General features: G+C 48.2%; 1 protein-coding gene across 1 annotated transcript in view; it reads right to left on the bottom strand.

Moving 5' to 3' along the window:
* The window catches only part of LSM8 (LSM8 homolog, U6 small nuclear RNA associated), a 92,980-nt gene extending 77,238 nt beyond the window's left edge, over window positions 1–15,742 (bottom strand). Inside the window, exon 1 of the mRNA XM_078655542.1 lies at window positions 15,570–15,742. Coding sequence (XP_078511668.1) covers window positions 15,570–15,600 — 31 coding nt within the window. The 5' untranslated portion in view covers window positions 15,601–15,742. The remainder of the gene's footprint in view (window positions 1–15,569) is intronic.
* Between the last annotated feature and the right edge of the window lie 7,368 nt (window positions 15,743–23,110).

The following is a 23,110-nucleotide window of genomic DNA, read 5'->3' on the forward strand; positions in this document are numbered from 1 at the left end:
TTGCTCTTTTCAGCTAACATGTACGCTTTGGGCAATGAAACTAAAACATGTTTTTGCCCTGGGAGGCCCTTCTGGGTAGCCATGCGCTTTAGAAATCTACATGAATAGAAGAAATTAAAGATTAAGTGGAAAACGCACCCACCCCATTCTAATTCCTTAAAATAAAATTAATGAAAGATCAATAGAATTAAACCTGATAGCATAAATACAAAAGTGCGATCACTATAGAGCAGATAAAAACCAAACTAGAATACCATTTAGGTATGTATAGACTTGTACAATACCATGCAATTTACTGAAACTTCCGCAACCACTGTCCACAGACAAGACAAAACATACTGAACTGGTTAATTTCTGCAATAAAAAAAAAAGATCCTTAAACTAAGAAAATAAGGATCTAGATCAGATACCCCAAATGCACTTAGCTTAACAAAACTACATATTGATACTTTGACCTTAAATTTCCCTTCAGCCAAAACCAACTCGGAGAAAGTGGTTGCCACAACCACACCTTCCAGTTATCAACTTGAACAAATACACCAATAATCTCGCCAAACCAACCTGAACCTCTAAGAGAATTTCTGACAAAACTAGACCTTTTTTAATAGTATTGCACGAAAGTTACGCAGATTTATATAAGGATAATAAACAATACCTCCCATTCATTACTTAGGGACTGCCTTCCCAAAATACAAAACTGGATGTCCAGATGGAAACTAAAATCGATTCAAAACAACTCTGACAATATAGCAAAAAGATGATATGGGGGTCAAACAAGCATGTATTTATTTTAATTTGATAATGGTCTAACAAATTAAAAATTCTTGGGTACATGGTGAAACCTTCACAGCACACAGAACAAGCATTGGCATAGCCAATAGGTCTCGCATTTGGGACCTTATACGTGTTTAGCCATGCAACAGTTGGTGTTGTTGCACCAAGGATATTCTGCTGCATAATTAAATGCTTATAGGGTCCAAAAAGCGAAACCTATTGGCTATGCCAATGCTGGTTTGTTTTGTGTTGCTGTTTTGTTTAAGTGCCAGATCTACAATAGCTGGACATGGTTTTTGTTAACAGTTCTTTGCATCAAATGAACTTGTTTTCATTGATCTGAATGTTGTTTCCATTCTGGTTTCGGAAGCAGTCATTCCAGGGGGTGTTGGGGCTGCCTAGCTGTGCGCATGCGCCAAACTTTGCAAATGACTCACTCACACAGGAGTTAAAGCACTGCACATGCATACTCAGCATGGTTTAACCCCTTCCATGCTCATGGCGAGCTCAGCTCGTCATGCAGCACAGTGCTCGTGTGCTTATGACGAGCTGAGCTTGTCATGACCACACCCGTTTTTATTGCTGTCCAGCACAGCAGGGGAAACTCTCTAGCAGCGATGGAGTTAAGGAAACTCGACCCACTCCCTCCCAGGCATTGAACACATATTTACCAAGAAACTCGGAGAAGAGCCTGCCTGCTGCACTGACAGCTGGTGGTGTTTGTGCCTGGTGAAAGTGTGCACTGACGGCTGGTGGTGTGTGTGCCTGGTGAAAGCGTGCACTGACAGCTGGTGGTGTGTGTGCCCGGTGGAAGCGTGCAGACGGCTGGTGGTGTGTGTGCCCGGTGGGAGTGCGCACTGACGGCTGGTGGTGTGTGAGCCTGGTGGAAGCGTGCACTGATGGCCGGTGGTGTGTGTGCCTGGTGAAAGCGTGCACTGACAGCTGGTGGTGTGTGTGCCTGGTAGAAGCGTGCACTGACAGCTGGTGGTGTGTGTGCCTGGTAGAAGCGTGCACTGACAGCTGGTGGTGTGTGTGCCTGGCGGAAGAGTGCACTGACGGCTGGTGGGGTGTGTGCCTGGTGGAAGCGTGCACTGATGGCTGGTGGTGTGTGTGCCTGGTGGAAGCGTGCACTGATGGCTAGTGGTGTGTGCGCCTGGTGGAAGCGTGCACTGACCGCTGGTGGTGTGTGTGTCCCCGGTGAAAGCGTGTGACGGCTGGTAGTGTGTGTGCCTGGTGTAAGCGTGCACTGACGGCTGGTTTTGTGTGTGTCTGGTGGAAGGGTGCACTGACGGCTGATGGTGTGTGTGCCTGGTGGAAGGCTGCACTGACGCCTGGTGGTGTGTGTGCCTGGGGGAAGCGTGCACTGACGGCTGGTGGTGTGTGTGCCGGGTGGAAGCGTGCACTGACGGCTGGTGGTGTGTGTGCCAGGTGGAAGCGTGCACTGACGGCTGGTGGTGTGTGTGCCCGGTGGAAGCGTGCACAGACGGCTGGTGGTGTGTGTGCCCGGTGGAAGATATTCTGCTGCATAATTAAATGCTTATAGGGTCCAAAAAGCGAAACCTATTGGCTATGCCAATGCTGGTTTGTTTTGTGTTGCTGTTTTGTTTAAGTGCCAGATCTACAATAGCTGGACATGGTTTTTGTTAACAGTTCTTTGCATCAAATGAACTTGTTTTCATTGATCTGAATGTTGTTTCCATTCTGGTTTCGGAAGCAGTCATTCCAGGGGGTGTTGGGGCTGCCTAGCTGTGCGCATGCGCCAAACTTTGCAAATGACTCACTCACACAGGAGTTAAAGCACTGCACATGCATACTCAGCATGGTTTAACCCCTTCCATGCTCATGGCGAGCTCAGCTCGTCATGCAGCACAGTGCTCGTGTGCTTATGACGAGCTGAGCTTGTCATGACCACACCCGTTTTTATTGCTGTCCAGCACAGCAGGGGAAACTCTCTAGCAGCGATGGAGTTAAGGAAACTCGACCCACTCCCTCCCAGGCATTGAACACATATTTACCAAGAAACTCGGAGAAGAGCCTGCCTGCTGCACTGACAGCTGGTGGTGTTTGTGCCTGGTGAAAGTGTGCACTGACGGCTGGTGGTGTGTGTGCCTGGTGAAAGCGTGCACTGACAGCTGGTGGTGTGTGTGCCCGGTGGAAGCGTGCACAGACGGCTGGTGGTGTGTGTGCCCGGTGGGAGTGCGCACTGACGGCTGGTGGTGTGTGTGCCTGGTGGAAGCGTGCACTGATGGCCGGTGGTGTGTGTGCCTGGTGAAAGCGTGCACTGACAGCTGGTGGTGTGTGTGCCTGGTAGAAGCGTGCACTGACAGCTGGTGGTGTGTGTGCCTGGTAGAAGCGTGCACTGACAGCTGGTGGTGTGTGTGCCTGGCGGAAGAGTGCACTGACGGCTGGTGGGGTGTGTGCCTGGTGGAAGCGTGCACTGATGGCTGGTGGTGTGTGTGCCTGGTGGAAGCGTGCACTGATGGCTAGTGGTGTGTGCGCCTGGTGGAAGCGTGCCCTGACCGCTGGTGGTGTGTGTGTCCCCGGTGAAAGCGTGTGACGGCTGGTAGTGTGTGTGCCTGGTGGAAGGGTGCACTGACGGCTGATGGTGTGTGTGCCTGGTGGAAGGCTGCACTGACGCCTGGTGGTGTGTGTGCCTGGTGGAAGCGTGCACTGACGGCTGGTGGTGTGTGTGCCGGGTGGAAGCGTGCACTGACAGCTGGTGGTGTGTGCACCCGGTGGAAGCATGCACTGGCGGCTGGTGGTATGTCTGCCTGGTGGAAGCGTGCACTGACGGCTGGTGGTGTGTGTGCCAGGTGGAAGCGTGCACTGACGGCTGGTGGTGTGTGTGCCCGGTGGAAGCGTGCACAGACGGCTGGTGGTGTGTGTGCCCGGTGGAAGATATTCTGCTGCATAATTAAATGCTTATAGGGTCCAAAAAGCGAAACCTATTGGCTATGCCAATGCTGGTTTGTTTTGTGTTGCTGTTTTGTTTAAGTGCCAGATCTACAATAGCTGGACATGGTTTTTGTTAACAGTTCTTTGCATCAAATGAACTTGTTTTCATTGATCTGAATGTTGTTTCCATTCTGGTTTCGGAAGCAGTCATTCCAGGGGGTGTTGGGGCTGCCTAGCTGTGCGCATGCGCCAAACTTTGCAAATGACTCACTCACACAGGAGTTCAAGCACTGCACATGCATACTCAGCATGGTTTAACCCCTTCCATGCTCATGGCGAGCTCAGCTCGTCATGCAGCACAGTGCTCGTGTGCTTATGACGAGCTGAGCTTGTCATGACCACACCCATTTTTATTGCTGTCCAGCACAGCAGGGGAAACTCTCTAGCAGCGATGGAGTTAAGGAAACTCGACCCACTCCCTCCCAGGCATTGAACACATATTTACCAAGAAACTCGGAGAAGAGCCTGCCTGCTGCACTGACAGCTGGTGGTGTTTGTGCCTGGTGAAAGTGTGCACTGACGGCTGGTGGTGTGTGTGCCTGGTGAAAGCGTGCACTGACAGCTGGTGGTGTGTGTGCCCGGTGGAAGCGTGCACAGACGGCTGGTGGTGTGTGTGCCCGGTGGGAGTGCGCACTGACGGTTGGTGGTGTGTGTGCCTGGTGGAAGCGTGCACTGATGGCCGGTGGTGTGTGTGCCTGGTGAAAGCGTGCACTGACAGCTTGTGGTGTGTGTGCCTGGTAGAAGCGTGCACTGACAGCTGGTGGTGTGTGTGCCTGGTAGAAGCGTGCACTGACAGCTGGTGGTGTGTGTGCCTGGTAGAAGCGTGCACTGACAGCTGGTGGTGTGTGTGCCTGGTAGAAGCGTGCACTGACAGCTGGTGGTGTGTGTGCCTGGCGGAAGAGTGCACTGACGGCTGGTGGGGTGTGTGCCTGGTGGAAGCGTGCACTGATGGCTGGTGGTGTGTGTGCCTGGTGGAAGCGTGCACTGACGGCTGGTTTTGTGTGTGTCTGGTGGAAGGGTGCACTGACGGCTGATGGTGTGTGTGCCTGGTGGAAGGCTGCACTGACGCCTGGTGGTGTGTGTGCCTGGTGGAAGCGTGCACTGACGCCTGGTGGTGTGTGTGCCGGGTGGAAGCGTGCACTGACAGCTGGTGGTGTGTGCACCCGGTGGAAGCATGCACTGGCGGCTGGTGGTATGTCTGCCTGGTGGAAGCGTGCACTGACGGCTGGTGGTGTGTGTGCCAGGTGGAAGCGTGCACTGACGGCTGGTGGTGTGTGTGCCCGGTGGAAGCGTGCACAGACGGCTGGTGGTGTGTGTGCCCGGTGGAAGCGTGCACAGATGGCTGGTGGTGTGTGTGCCCGGTGGAAGCGTGCACAGACGGCTGGTGGTGTGTGCGCCCAGTGGGAGTGTGCACTGACGGTTGGTGGTGTGTGTGCCTGGTGGAAGCGTGCAATGATGGCCGGTGGTGTGTGTGCCTGGTGAAAGCGTGCACTGATGGCTGGTGGTGTGTGTGCCTGGTGGAAGCGTGCACTGATGGCCGGTGGTGTGTGTGCCTGGTGAAAGCGTGCACTGACGGCTGGTGGTGTGTGTGCCTGGTGGAAGCGTGCACTGATGGCTGGTGGTGTGTGTGCCTTGTGGAAGCGTGCACTGACAGCTGGTGGTGTGTGTGCCTGGCGGAAGAGTGCACTGACGGCTGGTGGGGTGTGTGCCTGGTGGAAGCGTGCACTGATGGCTGGTGGTGTGTGTGCCCGGTGGAAGCGTGCACAGACGGCTGGTGGTGTGGGTGCCCGGTGGGAATGTGCACTGACGGTTGGTGGTGTGTGTGCCTGGTGGAAGCGTGCACTGATGGCCGGTGGTGTGTGTGCCTGGTGAAAGCGTGCACTGACGGCGGGTGGTGTGTGTGCCAGGTGGAAGCGTGCACTAACAGCTGGTGGTGTGTGTGCCAGGTGGAAGCGTGCACTGACGGCTGGTGGTGTGTGTGCCCGGTGGAAGCGTGCATTGACGCCTTGTAGTGCGAGTGCCTGGTGGAAGCGTGCACTGACGCCTTGTAGTGTGTGTTCCTGGTGGAAGCGTGCACTGACAGCTGGTGGTGTGTGTTCCCGGTGGAAGTGTGCACTGACGGCTGATGGTGTGTGTGCCTGGTGGAAGTGTGCACTGATGGCTGGTGGTGTGTGTGCCTGGTGGAAGCATGCACTGCTTGCTGGTGGTGTGTGTGCCTAGTGGAAGCGTGCACCGATGGCTGGTGGTGTGTGTGCCTGGTGGAAGCGTGCACTGCTTGCTGGTGGTGTGAGTGCCCGGTGGAAGCGTGCACTGACGGCTGGTGGTGTGAGTGCCTGGTGGAAGCGTGCATTGACGGCTGGTGGTGTGCGTGCCAGCGTGCACTGATGGCTGGTGGTGTGTGTGCCCGGTGGAAGCGTGCACTGATGGCTGGTGGTGTGTGTGCCTGGTGGAAGCGTGCACTGACGGCTGGTGGTGTGTGTGCCTGGTGGAAGCAGGAGCATTCACAATGACAGAAGACACAAATGAAACGGATGAAGAGGAGGGGGAGAATTGAGGGGGAGTGGGAGCAGAGGAGCATGATTCACAGCTAGAAAACACAAATTAAGCTGACCAGGAAGGAGGGGGAAAAGGGAGGGGGTGGTACAAGCAGAGGAGCCTGATTACAGCAATAAAAACACAGATGGCAGCTGTGCACAAGCTCGTGAACGCAAGCTGTAGGCCAGCAAAAGCCTCTGGTGGCACTTTTAAAAGCCACTTACTAAATGTCTCGAAGAGACAGCGCATGCGCTGTCTCAGGCGTGACCTAAAAAATGTATTGCAAAAGGGTTCAAAGCAACACCAAAGATCTAGACATACATCTCTAAAAGTATCAGACATGAACCTCTTCCAAATCATTTAAAAACCACCCGAACAATCACCTACTCTTGAAAGAGGTAGCCACCTTGAGGCATTCTCTGCACAAATAACTGATAGCCACCACTATTAAATGCAACTTCAAGGTCTGTGGAAGCCCGTCTAATTACATCTAATGGCTTGCTTCGAGGGCCTTTGTAATTACTCAACTAAAAATGTAAGTATGCCTTTCCTGCACCCTTAAGCCATCAAATGCATGTATTTTCCTTTATTTTTGAACAATGAATATATGTTGTTTTGTAAATAGGACCACATCCGCAAAGTAAAGCACTCCAACGTCCTTTTTTATGTAGTGGGCGCTAAAGAATCATCTAAAACAGGTGTCTCCAACAAGCCAATCACAAGCTACCAGTAGCTCCCAGACACATTCAGAGTAGCTCACGGACTAGAGTTCAGAGTTCATTTTTAAATAATTACAAGGTCATATTTTCCTTTTAAAGTTATGTGTTGGCTGTGTTTATTTTTACACTATTATTATCAGGCTGCAGATAGCAGGGCCTGATAATGAGAAGTTATCAGTCAGATTCATGGCCCGGGCTGGGGCACAGAGGTGAAAATCTGATACACTGAGGTATTTAACTCTTAAAATAAAAATCCTTATCAACTCAATGTTGGACCTGTGAACAAAATGATGTTTCTGAATGCTTTGAATGGGAGAAGGTTAAATTGAAAAGTTAGGGGCGTGGCCAAGATGGAGGGCTGAACGGACGCTCTCGTCTCGAGCTACCGAGACCCCGGAGCCCTTGAGCCGTTCTGCCCCGCCGATCTCCCCCGGATCAAGTGGCGGAGAGACCCGGCGTGGCTGGGGAGGCAGCGGAGCGGTTTGGACCCCCTGGTGGCCCCGTAATTCCAGCGCGGCGGCCCGCCTCGGACATCCCTGGAGCCGACGAGAGCTGCGGACCCGGAGAGGGCCCGAGACCGGAAACAGCGACCCGCGAACGCGGGCATTCCGGGGCGCTGCCGAGAACCGGCGGCCTGACGAAGCACCTCTCCCGGGCTGCCAACGTGGCTTGCTGCGGAGGCCCGGTTGGAGCGCAGATACACCTCCCGAACTGCGGCAGGGGAGGAGCCGGAGAGAGGCCGCCACGCAACTCCGGGGATTGACCGGGCCGCGAGGCCTACCCTTGAGCGGCGCTTCTGCACTTCCCCCAGAGGCCCACGTGCAGAAGTGGGACTGCTGATAGCGGGGGACGGCGGGGGGGGGGCCCGGCTGCCCCCTCGTGCGGTGCGGGAGCCTGATTGGCCCGGACCGGAGTACTGGTGCCCGGCCTGCGCAGCGGAGCAGGCCTGCGTGCCGGCGGCCCTGCCTCACGTCGGACCCTCGTCCCCCCGGCCCCCATCGGACGCATCGCCAAGTGCGAGGGGCGCCCTGGGACACACCGAACATTGCCCCAGCTGCCTGAGACGGCGAGCTCGATCAGGAGGAGATCCGGCCCGTGTTGCTTGTCCCTGTGGCGCAGTGTGCCTCTCATAAGCCCTCGTAGTGAAGCGCTTCAGGCACCGGCCCGAAGTCCAGCACCGGGCCATACCGGACGGGGGAACGCCTGCCACTCCTGGACACTGATCTTTCCCGAGCACCTGGGCTGGGCACCTGCTGAGGGAGTCCGTGGCGCCCCCTCCGACACCTTAGAGCCCCGGAGTCCCGCTGACCTGCCCTGGGCTGCGCAGGAAGCCGAGAGAGGCGAGAAGGCACAACCCCGACCTCGGCGCCACTGCGCCCAGCTGAATCTTGTGGCTACCCCCCCCCGCGCCGCACCCCCACTCCTATGATGTCGAACAACAGAGGGGGCACCCTACCCGAAATGCCAGGCAGAGGGGCACCGAGACAGGACCGGAGTCAGCCAGCCCCGAGCCCTCCCACTAGCTCCTGGGGTGCGGAGGGGGGAGAGCCCCCGGTCACCAGGTCCTTCCTGGAATCACTGTTCGGCACCCTCAGAGAGGACTTCCAGGCGTTGAAGCAAGAGGTGGCCGGGGAGGTCCGGGAGGTGCGGAGAGAGGTCGACACGCTAGGGGAAAGAGTGTCCACCGTGGAAGACGCTAATCAATCCCGGGACGAGGAGATTGCGCATCTGCAGCAGGAGGTCCTGCGGCTCCAAGAACAGCAGATAGACCTCCAGTCCCACGCAGAGGATCTCGAGAACCGGTCCAGGCGCAACAACATCAGAGTCCGCAGTGTTCCATCTAAGGAGGAGGGAGAAGACACCGCAGCCTACTTAGGAGATCTGTTCCGCGACATTTTAGGCGAGCCCGCGGACTTCCCGGTGAGAATTGACAGGGCGCACAGAGTGGGCCCACCGCGCCGGGCTTCGGCGCCCCCCCCAGACATTTTGGCCTACCTACCGGATTTTCCCCTGAAAGAACGAATCTTGCGCGAAGCACGGCGGAAGCAACCAGTGAGCTTTCGGGGTCATCAAATAGCCCTGTTTCAGGACTTATCGACGATCACACTGCAGAAACGCAAGTCCTTCAAGATCGCCACGGATTTTCTGCGGGAACACGACACGCAATACTCATGGGGACACCCCTTCAGGCTCATCTTCCGTTGGAACGGAACATTGCATCAGCTTCGGTCCCTCCAGGACACTTGCGGAGTGCTGGGTCTCACCGCGGCGGACGACGATGTCTCAACGCCTTGACGCCGCCGCGCCTCCAGGGAGGGATGGCAGACGGTCCGACGGCGGCGTCCTGCGCTCCCGTCTCCGCGACCGGATTCTCCCAAGATCAGGGCTGAGATGGACAGCGCCATACGGGAGGCGTCCAGAGATGCGTCGTCTGGTGGTGTGGCCTTGACGGCCTGAGCGGACTCCGGGGGGAGATCATCTTAGCTTCATCATCATTGCAGGTGCGAGGGTTCTGGGGGGAGGGGGGTCTCAGGGAGGGCTTAGATGGTGGCTGGACATCCACTCAAATACTTTTCCACGGACTAGTCCGTTAGGGACCAGACTGGGACAATGGAGTTTTTTGAGCAGTTGGGGCTGGGGTTGAGGGGGGAGGGAGGGGGCGGTTCAGGGGATGTTTGGAGGGTGGGGAGGGGAGGAGTACAGGGTTTCTGCTGGACTGATTTGTTTTGCTGCTGTGCATGCTTTACCCTCGCACCTCTTTCTCAGGGTTGGTTGAGGATTGTTTGGGGAGGGAACGGGGGTTTGTGCTGTGCTTTCGTTTTTTGCTGTTGCTTTTGCCATGTCCTTCCTCAACAGGTACAGAACTCAGAATGGCGTGCTGCGAGGTTAACGCATTTGTTCCGACCCGTATTGCTTGTCTGCCCCGCTTTCCCTACTGATTTGGGTTCACTAAGCGGTACTTGACGGTATATTCATGGCCCTTAAGATTGTTACCCTTAATGTGAAGGGGTTAAACAACCCGATCAAGCGTAGAGCAATGTTGTCCCTCCTAGAAAACACCCAGGCTGACATCTGCCTCTTACAGGAAACTCATCTTTTGGCCCGAGATTGTCCCCGGATGAGGTCTCCCAAATTCCCGATACAGCTTTTTTCCTCGGGGACTAATAAAACAGCGGGGGTTGCGATTTTGGTGTCTAGACAGTTTAGAGGGGAGATCCTCTGCAAAGTGGCGGAACAGAAGGGGAGGCTACTAGCTTACAGGGTTAGGCTGGGGGGAATGCTGTTCACGGTGGGCTCAATATATAGCACTAATGACCGCCAAGATTTGTTTCTACAATCAGCCCTGGAGGATATCGCGATTACACCAGACAGGCACATAATCATTGGGGGGGACCTGAATATGGTCTTTAACTCTTCCTTAGATAGAAGTGCGCAGCGACGTCCACACACGGGGGAATTTTCACAGCTGAGTACCTCTCGATTACGAGATCTTGATATGCACGATTTGTGGAGGCGCCTACACCCCACCACGCAGGCCTATTCTTACTACTCTCACGCACACAGAACATACGCTAGACTAGATTATCTCTTGGTCACAGGACCGGTTGCCGTGCTGGCGACGGCGTCCGATATGGGGGTTCTTACATTGTCTGACCACGCCCCTGTGTCGGGCTCCTTTCAACTGCCGCCGCTGTCTCCCTCACGAGGGGTCTGGCGTCTACGGGATACCCTCTTACATAAACAGACGGTCGTGAAACAGATACGCGACGCGATTTCTGAGTTCCGGACGCATAATGAGAATGGGGATACCTCATGGGCAACGCAATGGGCTGCCCTAAAGACGGTGCTAAGGGGTGAGTTTATCGCCATCTCCTCCGCGGAGAATAGGGAACGTCAACAGAAAAGGGATGAACTTACGAATATGGTACGAGAACTGGAACGGATGCATCAGAGGACGGGGGCCCCCAGAGTCTGGAGGCAACTCAAAGCAGCCCGGAAGCTTCTTTCCGCACTCGATATGGACAGGGCGGAGTACGCGGCGCTGCGCCTGAAACACGCATATTACACTGGCGGCGACAGATGCGGCCGGCTACTCGCGAACAAACTCCGGGTGAAACACCAACGGGTTAAAGAGTTGTCCCTTCCTGACGGTACTTTGGCCTCGGAGGACCACCAGATTGCGGACGGGTTCCGTCGCTATTACGCTAACCTATATGCGGGCGCGCCCTCCTCGGTCTTGGCCGAGAATGACTTTCTGGCGTCGGTCGACCTCCCTGTTCTTAGCCCGGAACAGGCGGAATACATGGAACGTGACATTAGGCCGGAGGAGGTGATTGCGGCCATCTCGCGACTCAAACCTGGGAAAGCCCCGGGACCCGACGGTTACATCTCCCTTTTTTACAAAACTTTTTGTCAGGAGCTAGCGCCACTGTTGACACGGCTCTTCAACTCCTTTGCTGAGCCGGGAGCTATCCCCCCCGGACCTGCTACGGGCGACTGTATCAGTTATCCCCAAACCGGGGAAGGTCCGGACTGAATGTGACTCCTACCGGCCGATCTCGTTACTGAATGTCGACCTCAAGCTTTATACGGGGATCCTAGCGGCACGTTTGGCGCCATATTTGCCGTGCCAGGTGGATCCAGATCAGGCCGGGTTTGTCCCAGGCCGACAAACGGTAGACAATACTAAGAGGGTGGTCCATGTGCTAGAAAAAGCCTCCCGTATACCCGGGGAACGCATGCTGCTCTCGGTTGACGCGGAGAAAGCGTTTGATCGGGTGCACTGGCCTTACCTTGAGAAAGTGCTCTGCAAATTGGGTGTGGGAGAGAAATTTCGCACCTTCATATTTAATTGCTACAAATCTCCCGCCGCGACGGTACGGGTGAACGGGTGCAGCTCCGACCAATTCATGATAGGGAGGGGTACCAGACAGGGGTGCCCATTGTCCCCGCTGCTCTTCTCTCTATACATGGAGCCGTTTGCCCAGACAATTCGCCGAAACCCGTCTGTGACCGGCGTCCGGATGGGGGGCCACATCCACGCCATTAGTCTGTATGCGGATGATGTGATCCTGATGCTTGATAATCCGAAGGAGGCGCTCCCCGCTTGCGTTGCCGAGATGGACGCCTTTGCCGCGGCTGCGGGCTTCAAGATGAATATGAGAAAGTCGGCGGCCCTGGATGTCTCGCTCACCACGGCCACGAGACTTGAGCTGCAAGGACGATTCCCTATGCAATGGTCTAGGGATCTGGTCCCGTACCTGGGCATACTCCTGGCACCTTCTTTGCCTGCCATGGTGACCGCCAATTACGCAGCCATGGGCAAGAAACTTAAGGAGGAGCTCTCCCGCTGGAGCAAGGGCACGCTGTCGTTGCTGGGACGGGTCGCTGCGGTAAAGATGACTCTCTTGCCGCAGGTGCTATATTTGTTCCGGGCACTGCCGCTCCAACCACCGAAGGGGTGGATACGACAGGCTCAGTCCGACATCGCCCGCTTTGTCTGGCAGGGCCGCAAGCCCAGACTCAAGAGGGCCCTGTCCACGCTGGCACCTGAGTCTGGTGGACTTGGCACTCCGGACCTGCATAAATATTTTCAGGGGGCGCAGCTACGGTATCTGGTGGAGTGGAGTAAATGGGAATCAGACAGACACTGGCTATTCCAGGACCAGGCTGTGGCGGGCAGGACCCTACAAGAGGTACCCTTCATGCGCAGAAATCACCGCCCCCCCCAATCTCTATGCGTCTTTTGTCACGCAGGTCCCGCTTCGTGTGTGGGACGCCGTGAATGCTACGCATGAACTTACCACCTTCCCGTCTCCACTTACACCACTGATTGGGAACCCTGACTTCCGACCCGGGATGGAGCCTGGCGCTTTCGCGCTCTGGCAGACAGCCAGATGCTGCGCCCTGTTTCACGTATATGGCCCGGAGGGAGCTGTGTCGTTTGGAGACCTCCTCCGGGACTACCATCTGCCCGAGACTGAGCGTATGCGGTATTTACAGGTACGCCATTGGGCGCTCCAACCGCAAATACGGGTTTTAGCTGACCGGAAACTTACCCCGTACGAGATGTGGCTGGCGACGCGTTCATCGGACGCCAAGCTCATCTCGGACCTGTACCGTCTCTTACAACCCCCCACTTACCACATCCATAACCCAGGGAGGGTTCGCTGGGAGCGGGAGTTAGGGAGGGAACTGAGTCACAAGGAATGGGACGATATCTCCTACCGGGCACGTCATTCGGCATACCACACTGGGCTCACCGAAACCTTTACTAAAATCTCCACATACTGGTACTACACACCTCAGAGGTTGCACGACATGAACCATAACATCCCAAACACTTGTTGGCGCGAATGCGGACAGCCTGGCACGCTTACACACATCTTGTGGGATTGTCCCCTGCTAAGTCCTTACTGGAAGGAGGTTTTGGACGAAATAGACCAGTGCTTTAACATTGAATTACCCAGTTTCCCAGCTTATGTCCTACTAGGGTTACCTAATGGCTTGATGTACCCTTTACGGTCCAGGAGGGGTAGACAGATAGCGATTGCTTTGGGCTCAGCGATCCAAAACATACTTGTATATTGGCGCTCCACCACCCTTCCTACCACCATAGGTTGGCTGCACAGGTTATGGCACGTTCTGGGAATGGAGAAACTGTCCCTCACGGTGGCGGGCGAGGTGGACAGATTTGAGGACTTGTGGCAACCTTTCCACACTCTGCTCCAATCGGAATTTAAAGAAATTACCTGTCCCCGATACCTTAGGCTGCTAAGACTGACGTCCCCGAGTGCCTAGTTGAAATGGAGGTAGGGCGCGATAGGAGGCGTAGATCCTTTGCGAGGGTGCTGAATGGGTAAGACATTTGCACGGCACAAGGGAGGGAGGGTTATTCTGGGAGGGGGAATGGTGGGGGGGGAGTTGAGGGGGGAGTTAGTTTTGGAATTTGTCATCATGGCGCGTCCGCCTAGCCTGAGGCTCTACAATTGCTCAGGTGATACTGTATGGCGTTCTGATGGCGCCTCTGGAGCACAGATTGCGCATTTTGTTATTACGATGACTGTATTCATTGTATGTATTGTTTCTCCCTGTTTCTTAAACTGCAATAAAAATGCTTTAAACCTAAATTGAAAAGTTACCTTAATGAATAAATTAACTTCATTTTTAATTTTCTCCCATTTTGAAGTATCACATTTACAAACAACAGGCCTCTTACTCCCAGTGGCTTGTAGACACTGTGCCATTTGTAGATCTGAAAAATACAGTCATTGTTTTCAATGAGAGAAATTTAAAGTGAAGAAAAATGTTTCATATTATGAACATTTTTGCAGAACATTTTTCTGCGCTTTAGATTTCTCCAATTTAAAAAAAGTATTGTGTTTCTCTTATACATGTAACGGTACCACGTATGGCAGACGGTACTTCCTGTGCTGAAAGTATATACGACACAGGCTCTCAGTCACCCATACAAAGATATCCCATTCATACGCACACATGTTCATACATCCCCAAATACCACGCTCACTGACACACATGCCAGCCCTGTCTTAGTGCCCCAGGCCAAAGTATTTAGTTCAGACCATAGCATCTGGCTCCATTGACATTAGGCTTAAAGTCAATGAAGCTGAGCGTGGTAGTGTCTGGTAACGAGTTGCTGTCCTTCAGAAGCTCACAATGATGTTCACTGATCAGAAGTAGCTCTCACTAAAGAAAAGGCTTGAGACCCCTGATCTAAAACATATTTTTCAAACAGAGCAATAATCTAACAGAAATCAATTCCATAGAATTTCACGAAAGGCTAACTTGTAGTCCCCGCTATCACTGCATGAGTGTAGGTACAAGCGAAGCCTTAACTAATCTGTTTTATTCCCAGAAAAGAAAACCTGTTCCACAGTGACCCATGCTATTTTAAGAGCAGGATATATTTTTGTACCGCTCAGAAAGAATACCTGCCTCCTCATGGCAAATCGTATATTTGGGAGAGTGATTGATATAAGCTTATTAGGGGACTTGTTTGCTTAACAAATTAAATTGCACTGCTTAGCTAAGGTTCTGATGCGACCGGATAGCTTAATGATTTATTCTAAGCATTCCTGAAGAAAACATTAAGTATAACTTGTACACATTTAATTCATTCGTAGTTTAATTAATAGGTTAAAACCTACTCTATGTCCTTCACGTTCCTACGAAGAATGCTGAATGAAGCTCAATGCAAAACACAAATTATTTGAGAACAAATCATTTGGGAAATATGGAAAAGAGGAAACTCATTACCTCTTGCCACAGAAACAGATCATGCAGGTGAGATAGAAAGCACTCTAATAGTATCAGGTGCATACAAATTCTGGAACGCGAATCAAAGCTGACGAGAAGATGGTCAGTAATTTCGTGATCTCAATACTCGAGCAACACCAGATTGTATTTGTGTGGAACACCCCCAGCCCCAAAAAGCGAAACCACATACTAAGATAAAGTAGGTATTAGGTAGTCGTATTGGATCGCTAACTACTTCAATGAGATTAATCCATTACACAGATATCATAAAATTCGTAAAACAAGCACCGGCAACATAAGCAAGGATACGGTTGATGTAATTCTCCAAAGCCGACGTCATCGTCTCCCAGGAAAAAAACGAACCCAAACAAAAAATAAACAAAGTTTGAACTGCAACGCGAATCACAAAACCAACGTGCACGAAAAATGCACTGAAACAACCGTCCACAAGACCTGCGTGTTCCGGTCTAAAGCCAGGGGAGGTACCATGTCCCAAGAGGTGGCCATGGTAGAGTCAGGCAAACCCCGGCCTTACACTGCTGTGAGCATGGAAACAGAAAGGAGCGCAGTAAAGCATTGAACAGATAACATGACGAATAGCTATAGGAATCGCTACAAAGGCACCCCCCTCCCATCAAGTGGCAACACCATTTCGTTGCATTATATACAATAGAAAATCATTCTTACGAAAGAATTAGTGAGTCTGGTTGATGAAAATCTCTGATTGTGTTTTTTTCTGTACGGAGTAAAAAGTAATGACAGCAAAAGTTTCGTATTTCGAAATAAGGGGAGAAGGCGCATTTTGTCAAGGGTTTCGTTTATTTTAGGTTATGTCTTAGGTAAGTTATATTTGTATATTTTCATTTTAATTTATGCGTTTGTCGTTGAATGCTTGCGAAAGCTCTATTTTTCTGCCATGTCCGCTCTAATTACCTAGTTTAAAATTGCTTCGTCTCTAGGTCACATCTTTAATTTCCGGGTGAAAGGTAATAGGGCATATTATAAGGAAGCAAACTGGTAGTGGGGAGCCGGTCTTTGCTGCACGAAGCGTTCTCTGCTACACTTTGCTTCGTATATTTTCGTGGTAAACACTACTCCTAGATGACCGATTCGTATATGATAAAGTCGTTCCTGGTATTTCGGAGCTGTAGGCCTTTTGTTACAGCACCCCTGCGAAGCTGTGTTTTCGTCAGAGGTCGAAGTGCATTAAAAAATCATGTAAACTGATCCTGAGTGCAATGGGACGGTGGTGGTTTAAAGCGTGGCTAAACAATCCAAAATGGTCTTTCACCTTCCGGCATTGGCTCATAAAATAATGCACACCTTAAATGAAAAATAGCAAGTTAAACCAATCTGTGGGAATGCTCTCTGTTTTACGCTATGAAACCTCTTGGTTAATGCATCACTGCCGATGTTTGTGTAACGAGAATGCCTTAGGATTGAATCCTGGTTGCTGCACTGGGGCTTGTGTATTTTTAGTATTATGAAGTCATAGCCTGTCGATGTAAAAAAGACTGCCAAACAAGTATTCAAATAAATGTAGGGTTAGGATTAAAAACCGTGTTTACAAACTATAGATTTTAGTAATACGCAGCTGTACCTAGTGCAAATTTTTTTAACGCTATCTATTAAATACACACATTCCAGAGCTCCGCTGATGATAACACTCTTATAATACCTCTATAAAAAATGTTTTTTTTAAATCTAAATGCTTTGGTGCAGCGCGGCTCCATAAATTCTTAATAAACTATCACCTTAACCTTACGGAGCTATTCAATAATTTGTCACAAATGGGCCCATAACTTCTACTATTCATTCATTCACACATTTATTCTGCTCCATGGATTCAGTGAAAGCCAAAAGGAGAGCCGCAGTGCTATAACTGAGTGCCTAATCATAAAATGTATACATTATTTACACCTGCAGTTTTTAATTCTAATACCATGGTTTTTCTGAAAGAAAGATGTAAAACACCCCACTATTAATTTTCGATGGATCAGCTAGTAAAAGTTAACTAAAGGACAACAAGACCTACTTAATTCTCCATTTATTTAATTGTTATTTAGAGATTTGATCTCCTAGCATGATCTCTACGTTCTACTCGAAGAAAATAATTCAGTTGTGCATTAATAATCCTAAAAGAAAAGTTAAATTCAAAACATTTTATTTATTAGCATGACAGTTTAGGAAATAAGTTAAAAGTATATAACCCAGATGTAGAGACACAGATATCAGCACAAAACAAAATAGTTCCCAAAGAAACACCTCTCTATCTCTTTCTCAATGTTTCCCTCTCATAAGACTTCGCACCCATTCAAAAGTTAAGGTTCAGAAAAATGTCAAAGTCCCTGCGCCATAAGAAAAATGGCGCAGACCGACAGTATCTTAGGGTGCAAAGATTAAGTCAAAAAGCAAGCTCTTTTCAAAGTCCCAAATGTCCTCTTTTATACCCTTTTTCACTAACTTATCTATCTAAATTCGTAACTCTTATGTCCTATAATGTCCGTGATTGGTCAATTTAGAGTTGGATGAGCATCACCTAATCCCTTTACTGTTCAATTTTTGCAAAGTCATCATTATGACTAAAAAAAATAGTGGTGCTATTGTTCAAATTTTACTTCCTTCGAAGTGTCCTTTAAATTGTTATTCAGTGTCCTATTCCCACGAGTTAACTAGCTGATTTCAACAAACTTGGCTTGTACTCGATGTAGCGGGGCTCGCTGTCCATGACCCATACTGCTCAGGCACAGGCAGCTCGCGCTTCCAGTTGGCACATGCGTACTTAGACCGCCACCTCGGAATTACAGTCAGCTTCCATTATGTTTTGGTCACACAGGCCTCAATTTAGGAACTATTACAGAAACAAACACAAATAAACGTAAATTTACGAAATAAAGCCTTTCTGTTTGCCTCCCCCTTCTAATAATCTCCCAGTTAGTATTTACCTAGCTTTAAGCAACACATATGCGTGTTTTTACTTACCAATCTTCATGATTTATGCCACAAATAAACAGACAAAAAGTACATTCATGCAATTTTCAATTAGATTTTAAAAAATGCATACCTTTTATGACACGATATATGACAAATTAGTAAATTATGCTTGGCTATTTCATACAAATTAATATCCCACGTGTATTTGTGTGAGCGCATTCTATTCTATGTTGGTTAATTTCAAAACCACCCGTTTATTACATATTGTTATGGAAAGTTATTTTTACAAGGGGTATACAAAAAAAATGTTTCCACCTTGCTCCATCAACTCCCCCCTTTGGTGATTTTCATCACCAAATATCTCCCAAAATTTAGAAACTTTTTCTCAACATGTTTCAAATTCTTTTCAAGTAGTATGTGTTATATTTCTGTTTCTTCTATTTTCTTTCTATCTTGATAAAACTTTTCTTTAAATTGTTCCATTTCAATATCACCTTTTCCCCTTTCCCTGTCTTGTTTTTCTTCAATATTTTTTTTCAAAGACCTTTTGACATTTCTTCTCTGCCTACATTGACAACTTAATCTCAGAACTAAGATCACTATTATTATTACAGTTACTGGTATTAGTATTTTCCCTATAATAGATCTACTTATTTCATAAAACCGATTTTTAACTGCTGTTAAACTTCTAACAAATTTCTCAAGAACACCTTCAACTTCCAATGGTTCTATTTCTTTATGCAATTGTGTAATATTTGTAATATATCTCTCGATGTTCTGACTTTTATATGGAATGTAGGTACAACAGTGTTGCACCTTTAAAATTCCCAAACTTCTCCTTCTTTTGCCAACATTATATCTAAAGCAAGTCGATTTTGCCTTACCATACTTCTCACAGCAAACATTTCAGTGTTGACCATTAAAAATCCTTATAATACCTCTAAATTTTTTTTTTTTAAATCTAAACGCTTCAAATACCTCTAAAAAAAGAATTTTTTATCTAAACGCTTCAAGTGACTATCAGATAATGGCCATACCAGCTTACAAGCAGCCTTTCATTTGCAGGTAAAGGTGTGTTTCTTGTTTAGTTGTCGGTACCTCTTTGACTTCTCCACTGAGGAGACTCCCTCTCTTCCGCTTCAGCTGAGGCATTTCAACTGTAAGAATAAACCATATCGGAGTGGTTTGATTTGAACAAAAAGTAGGGGAACTCTTATTTTTGTATTATAAAAGTACGGGCACTCATGCCCAATGGATCACACCCACTCAGATTTCTGAATGCCGTAATTGGCTTGAGCTAAAAGATGTTCGTAAACTGATATTATTAGTGTGGGTGGTTCTTTTAAGATAAACACTGACACAAAGTAGGCCAGGTCAACTATTGGAACATTTCTTAGATTTAGTACATACAAATCAGGTCGATTAAACTTTGTCTATTGAACTAATAGGCATGAGGGTAAATAATAAATGACATTAGAAACAGTGAACATTTAGACAATCTGTAATCAGCATTTATGTTTTTTGGGGATTCCGCATTGTGTGTCCTAGCAAAGGGTCTGCCAAGTAAGTGCTCTCAAGGCTGCTGTATATAAAGTCCAGCATTGAAATCGGGGAAACAAAATGTTTAATGTGAAAGAATGAAAAATGCCTTCACCTGGTGTTCCATACAATAGTATGAATTTGCATAATTTCTTATTCACATTGAAAAGATGAGGCATGTTTTTTCTTTGATGTTCTAGGCTGCCCTTCAGGAACTCTGCACATTTTCATGAAAAAGTAATGAGCGAAAATAAATACTACTCAAATGTAGGTGAAATACATGGATTGATTTAGTTTCCATGTTTCCATAGTGTTCAAAGCTTAACAGTACATCTTATTGTAAATACAGACACAACGTAACACAAGATACAACAATCACTTTTCATCAACCTCGAAAATTAAATATTTAATACAGCATGCCATGTGTATTCAGACACATTTTACACATTGCTGTGCTTATTTTATGTAGTGTGCATTAAAAAGATTAGTCAGCGGTTACATTACACTGCGGGGAATGGACAGTATAGATAACAAAAGTGAAAAAGAAATCAGTTGAAATTAATTTGAGGGAAAGCTGAACAGAACTGATTGGATGCAATAAAAACAACTTTAACAATGAAAAAAGCCCTAAAGGACTAGTGTATGCTAATATAAGCATTACCAGTAGATTGCAAGGGTATATATATTTGTGTAGAAGCTCAGAACCGTAGAATAAGATTGGTGTAGGTTAAAAGGTCAAGTGAGAGTTACACTGTCAAGCCAGACCTAAAAATCCATGTAGGTTAATGACTGCCCCCTCCAATCTGTGCTGCTGCCAGAGAAAAACAATATACAGTATCTACTTATCTAAGACACATTAATAGCATTACAGTGTTGTGTGTGCCCCTGAAAGTTCAAGTGGAGGCAACTGGACAAACACATGATCACTGCTTTGTGGAGGGCAATCATTTGTTTTGTGGAAGCACACACATTCTGCCTAATCAAGACATATACTTCTGGCCCGAACATGTGGGCAAAGCCAAAGTCTCTTGGTGATTCTCACATGATGGGCAAAAGCTGCGCTGCCAAGCCAGGCCATAAATATGGGAGTGCTGTCTTGGAATGGGAGAAACAAAGGGGGAAGTTTTGCCTCTTCCTCTTATCTCAGTGGCTGTGCCCTTCAGTGTGAACCCTTCCTGAATTGCATGGAAGTGTACCCAGCACAAATACTTTTAACCAACAGGTGTGGCAAGTGGGCTGCATAATGAGCCAAACATGAATCTGGATTCCAGGCGTGGGACTTAGGAGTTGTGCTCACACACCTCTGATCATTCCAGTGCGCCTTTTCTGAGCGGAACGCTGAATTTTAAAGCTGGTATGTGGGAATCTGCTAGCATCTCTGATGGGCAGTTTTGAGTAACCTGCAGCATGGGGGACACCAATGTAGCTAGCATGGGAGATGCATATCATGGAACTGGTATCTCAGTAGGGCGCTACCCCGCCAATTCGGGTGACATATAGAGTTGGGTGATTGAAAGTCATTATGGGGAAAATTGCTTGGATAAAATGTCTAAGGTGCAAGCATGTGAAATTGAACAATATTATTTACTCGCAAGAGCGAAGTGTTTTCTTACAAAAAAAATGTAGAACCTGGGAAGCGACTGTTAAAAATGGGATCATCATTTGCATCCATACACCAGTGAGACAATGAAAGCCTAGCTGATTCATATGTTTTGCTCGTTCCTAGATTCTAAGAGTTCTTGAGGAGCATGACTGAGCATGTTGAAAGTTTGGGGTACTCCAGATGACTCATAAGTTTCTAAGTCACCAGTTCCATTGATCTGATATAACAACATTGTGGGACTGACCCTACAGGTTCCATTGAAGATGAAGGAAGTTGGTAAAAATGTCTGGTAATCCATTAAGAGTTCCAACAAGTCCAGGAACCATATTTAAGATTTTCAGATGTAAGTTATTATGACTATTAGGCTGTCTGTCAGTGACAGGTGTATGAAAATTATGAGAAAATGGGGAGGAACATAATAATAAATCTTAGAAGAATCCTGCAAGAAAGTGTCTGCGACTTTCGCTTCTGTATCCAATCCCCAGTTGAAATAAGGAACTACCTATGTGTTCAAAGGTGAAGCAAGCCGATCTATAAAAAATGTGTCCCCTTTGTTGTGTAAAAGGATTTTGGGAGACACCAATCACTGTGATTGATAGGTGATGCAATTGTGAATGTGCTGTAATTTTGTGAATTTCTGGTATTTATGTTGATCTGATTGATATGTGGTTGGGTCTGCCAGGATTCTAGGTTTTGTCCCGCATAACTGATAGTTATTGATTTATCTCACTGACGTGGGATGGTCCATACACAGAATGACAATGTAGTTGGCCATTTCTTTTGTAAAGGCATAGACTTCAAATGAATGTGCAAGGTATTTTCACTATATGCATGTCTGAGTCCATCAGAAACCTTGGTCCCTTGTCAAAAGTTGGCTTGGTTAGGTCTCTGAGTCTGACATACTGGCACCTGACTCTAACTGTAGATTTGAATATCAATTAAACCTTGCTCTGTCTTTCCACACTTCTAAGGTTCTAACGGTCAGTGGCCCATTTCACTGTTTTTTTCTAAGTTTAAGTAATTGTTTCTGATTATAGCACTCCTTTTTAAAGTGGATACATTTAATTTCTGAAGGTTTCTGAAGCGAAGTCAGGCCTTCAAAAATCATAAAAATTTTACCAGACCTGCAGGTCTAATGACTTGAGTAATGGACTCAACTAACTGTAATGTGCTTGACTATAACCTGGCCTCACATTGTTTCATCCTAAGCAAATGTTTAATATCACAGAATCGCTGTTTTCTTAATCATCACATATGAGAGCACCTTCCAATATGCGAGTTCAGCATAACTGCTGCACAAAAAATTCTTGTTTGATTTAGTAGACTAAAGTTTTGCTCCATGTATAATAAGAATCTGGCCCAAATATGGTACACATGACTCCTGACATGCCTCTTATTTCACTAATAGCATTGTGTTACAGGCAGGGTCGGAAATGTTTCTCAGTTCATGTTTACCAACTCACTTTTAATAAATATATCATAAAAGCATGATGTGGTAGCACATCGTCATATACAGACCACTTTTTCTGTTGAATTGGCCTCAAATTTTCTTATTGACATGCAGTTTTACTGCTAAAACTATATAGCGTGAAAAAAATACTGTGTGGATAGAGGGTTTCAACAAATATTTATAATTCATATATCACCAGGTAAAGTGTACTGATTTGTTTTGCTCATATTAACATCTTTGTCTCCATCACACTTCAGAATTCGAAAAAAATTGCTTTCCTAACAGCTAACATATTTTGGAATATTTGTGCAATTAATTTACAAG

The sequence above is a fragment of the Lissotriton helveticus genome, chromosome 1_1 (assembly GCF_964261635.1).
Source record: "Lissotriton helveticus chromosome 1_1, aLisHel1.1, whole genome shotgun sequence".
Classification (NCBI taxonomy): domain Eukaryota; kingdom Metazoa; phylum Chordata; class Amphibia; order Caudata; family Salamandridae; genus Lissotriton; species Lissotriton helveticus.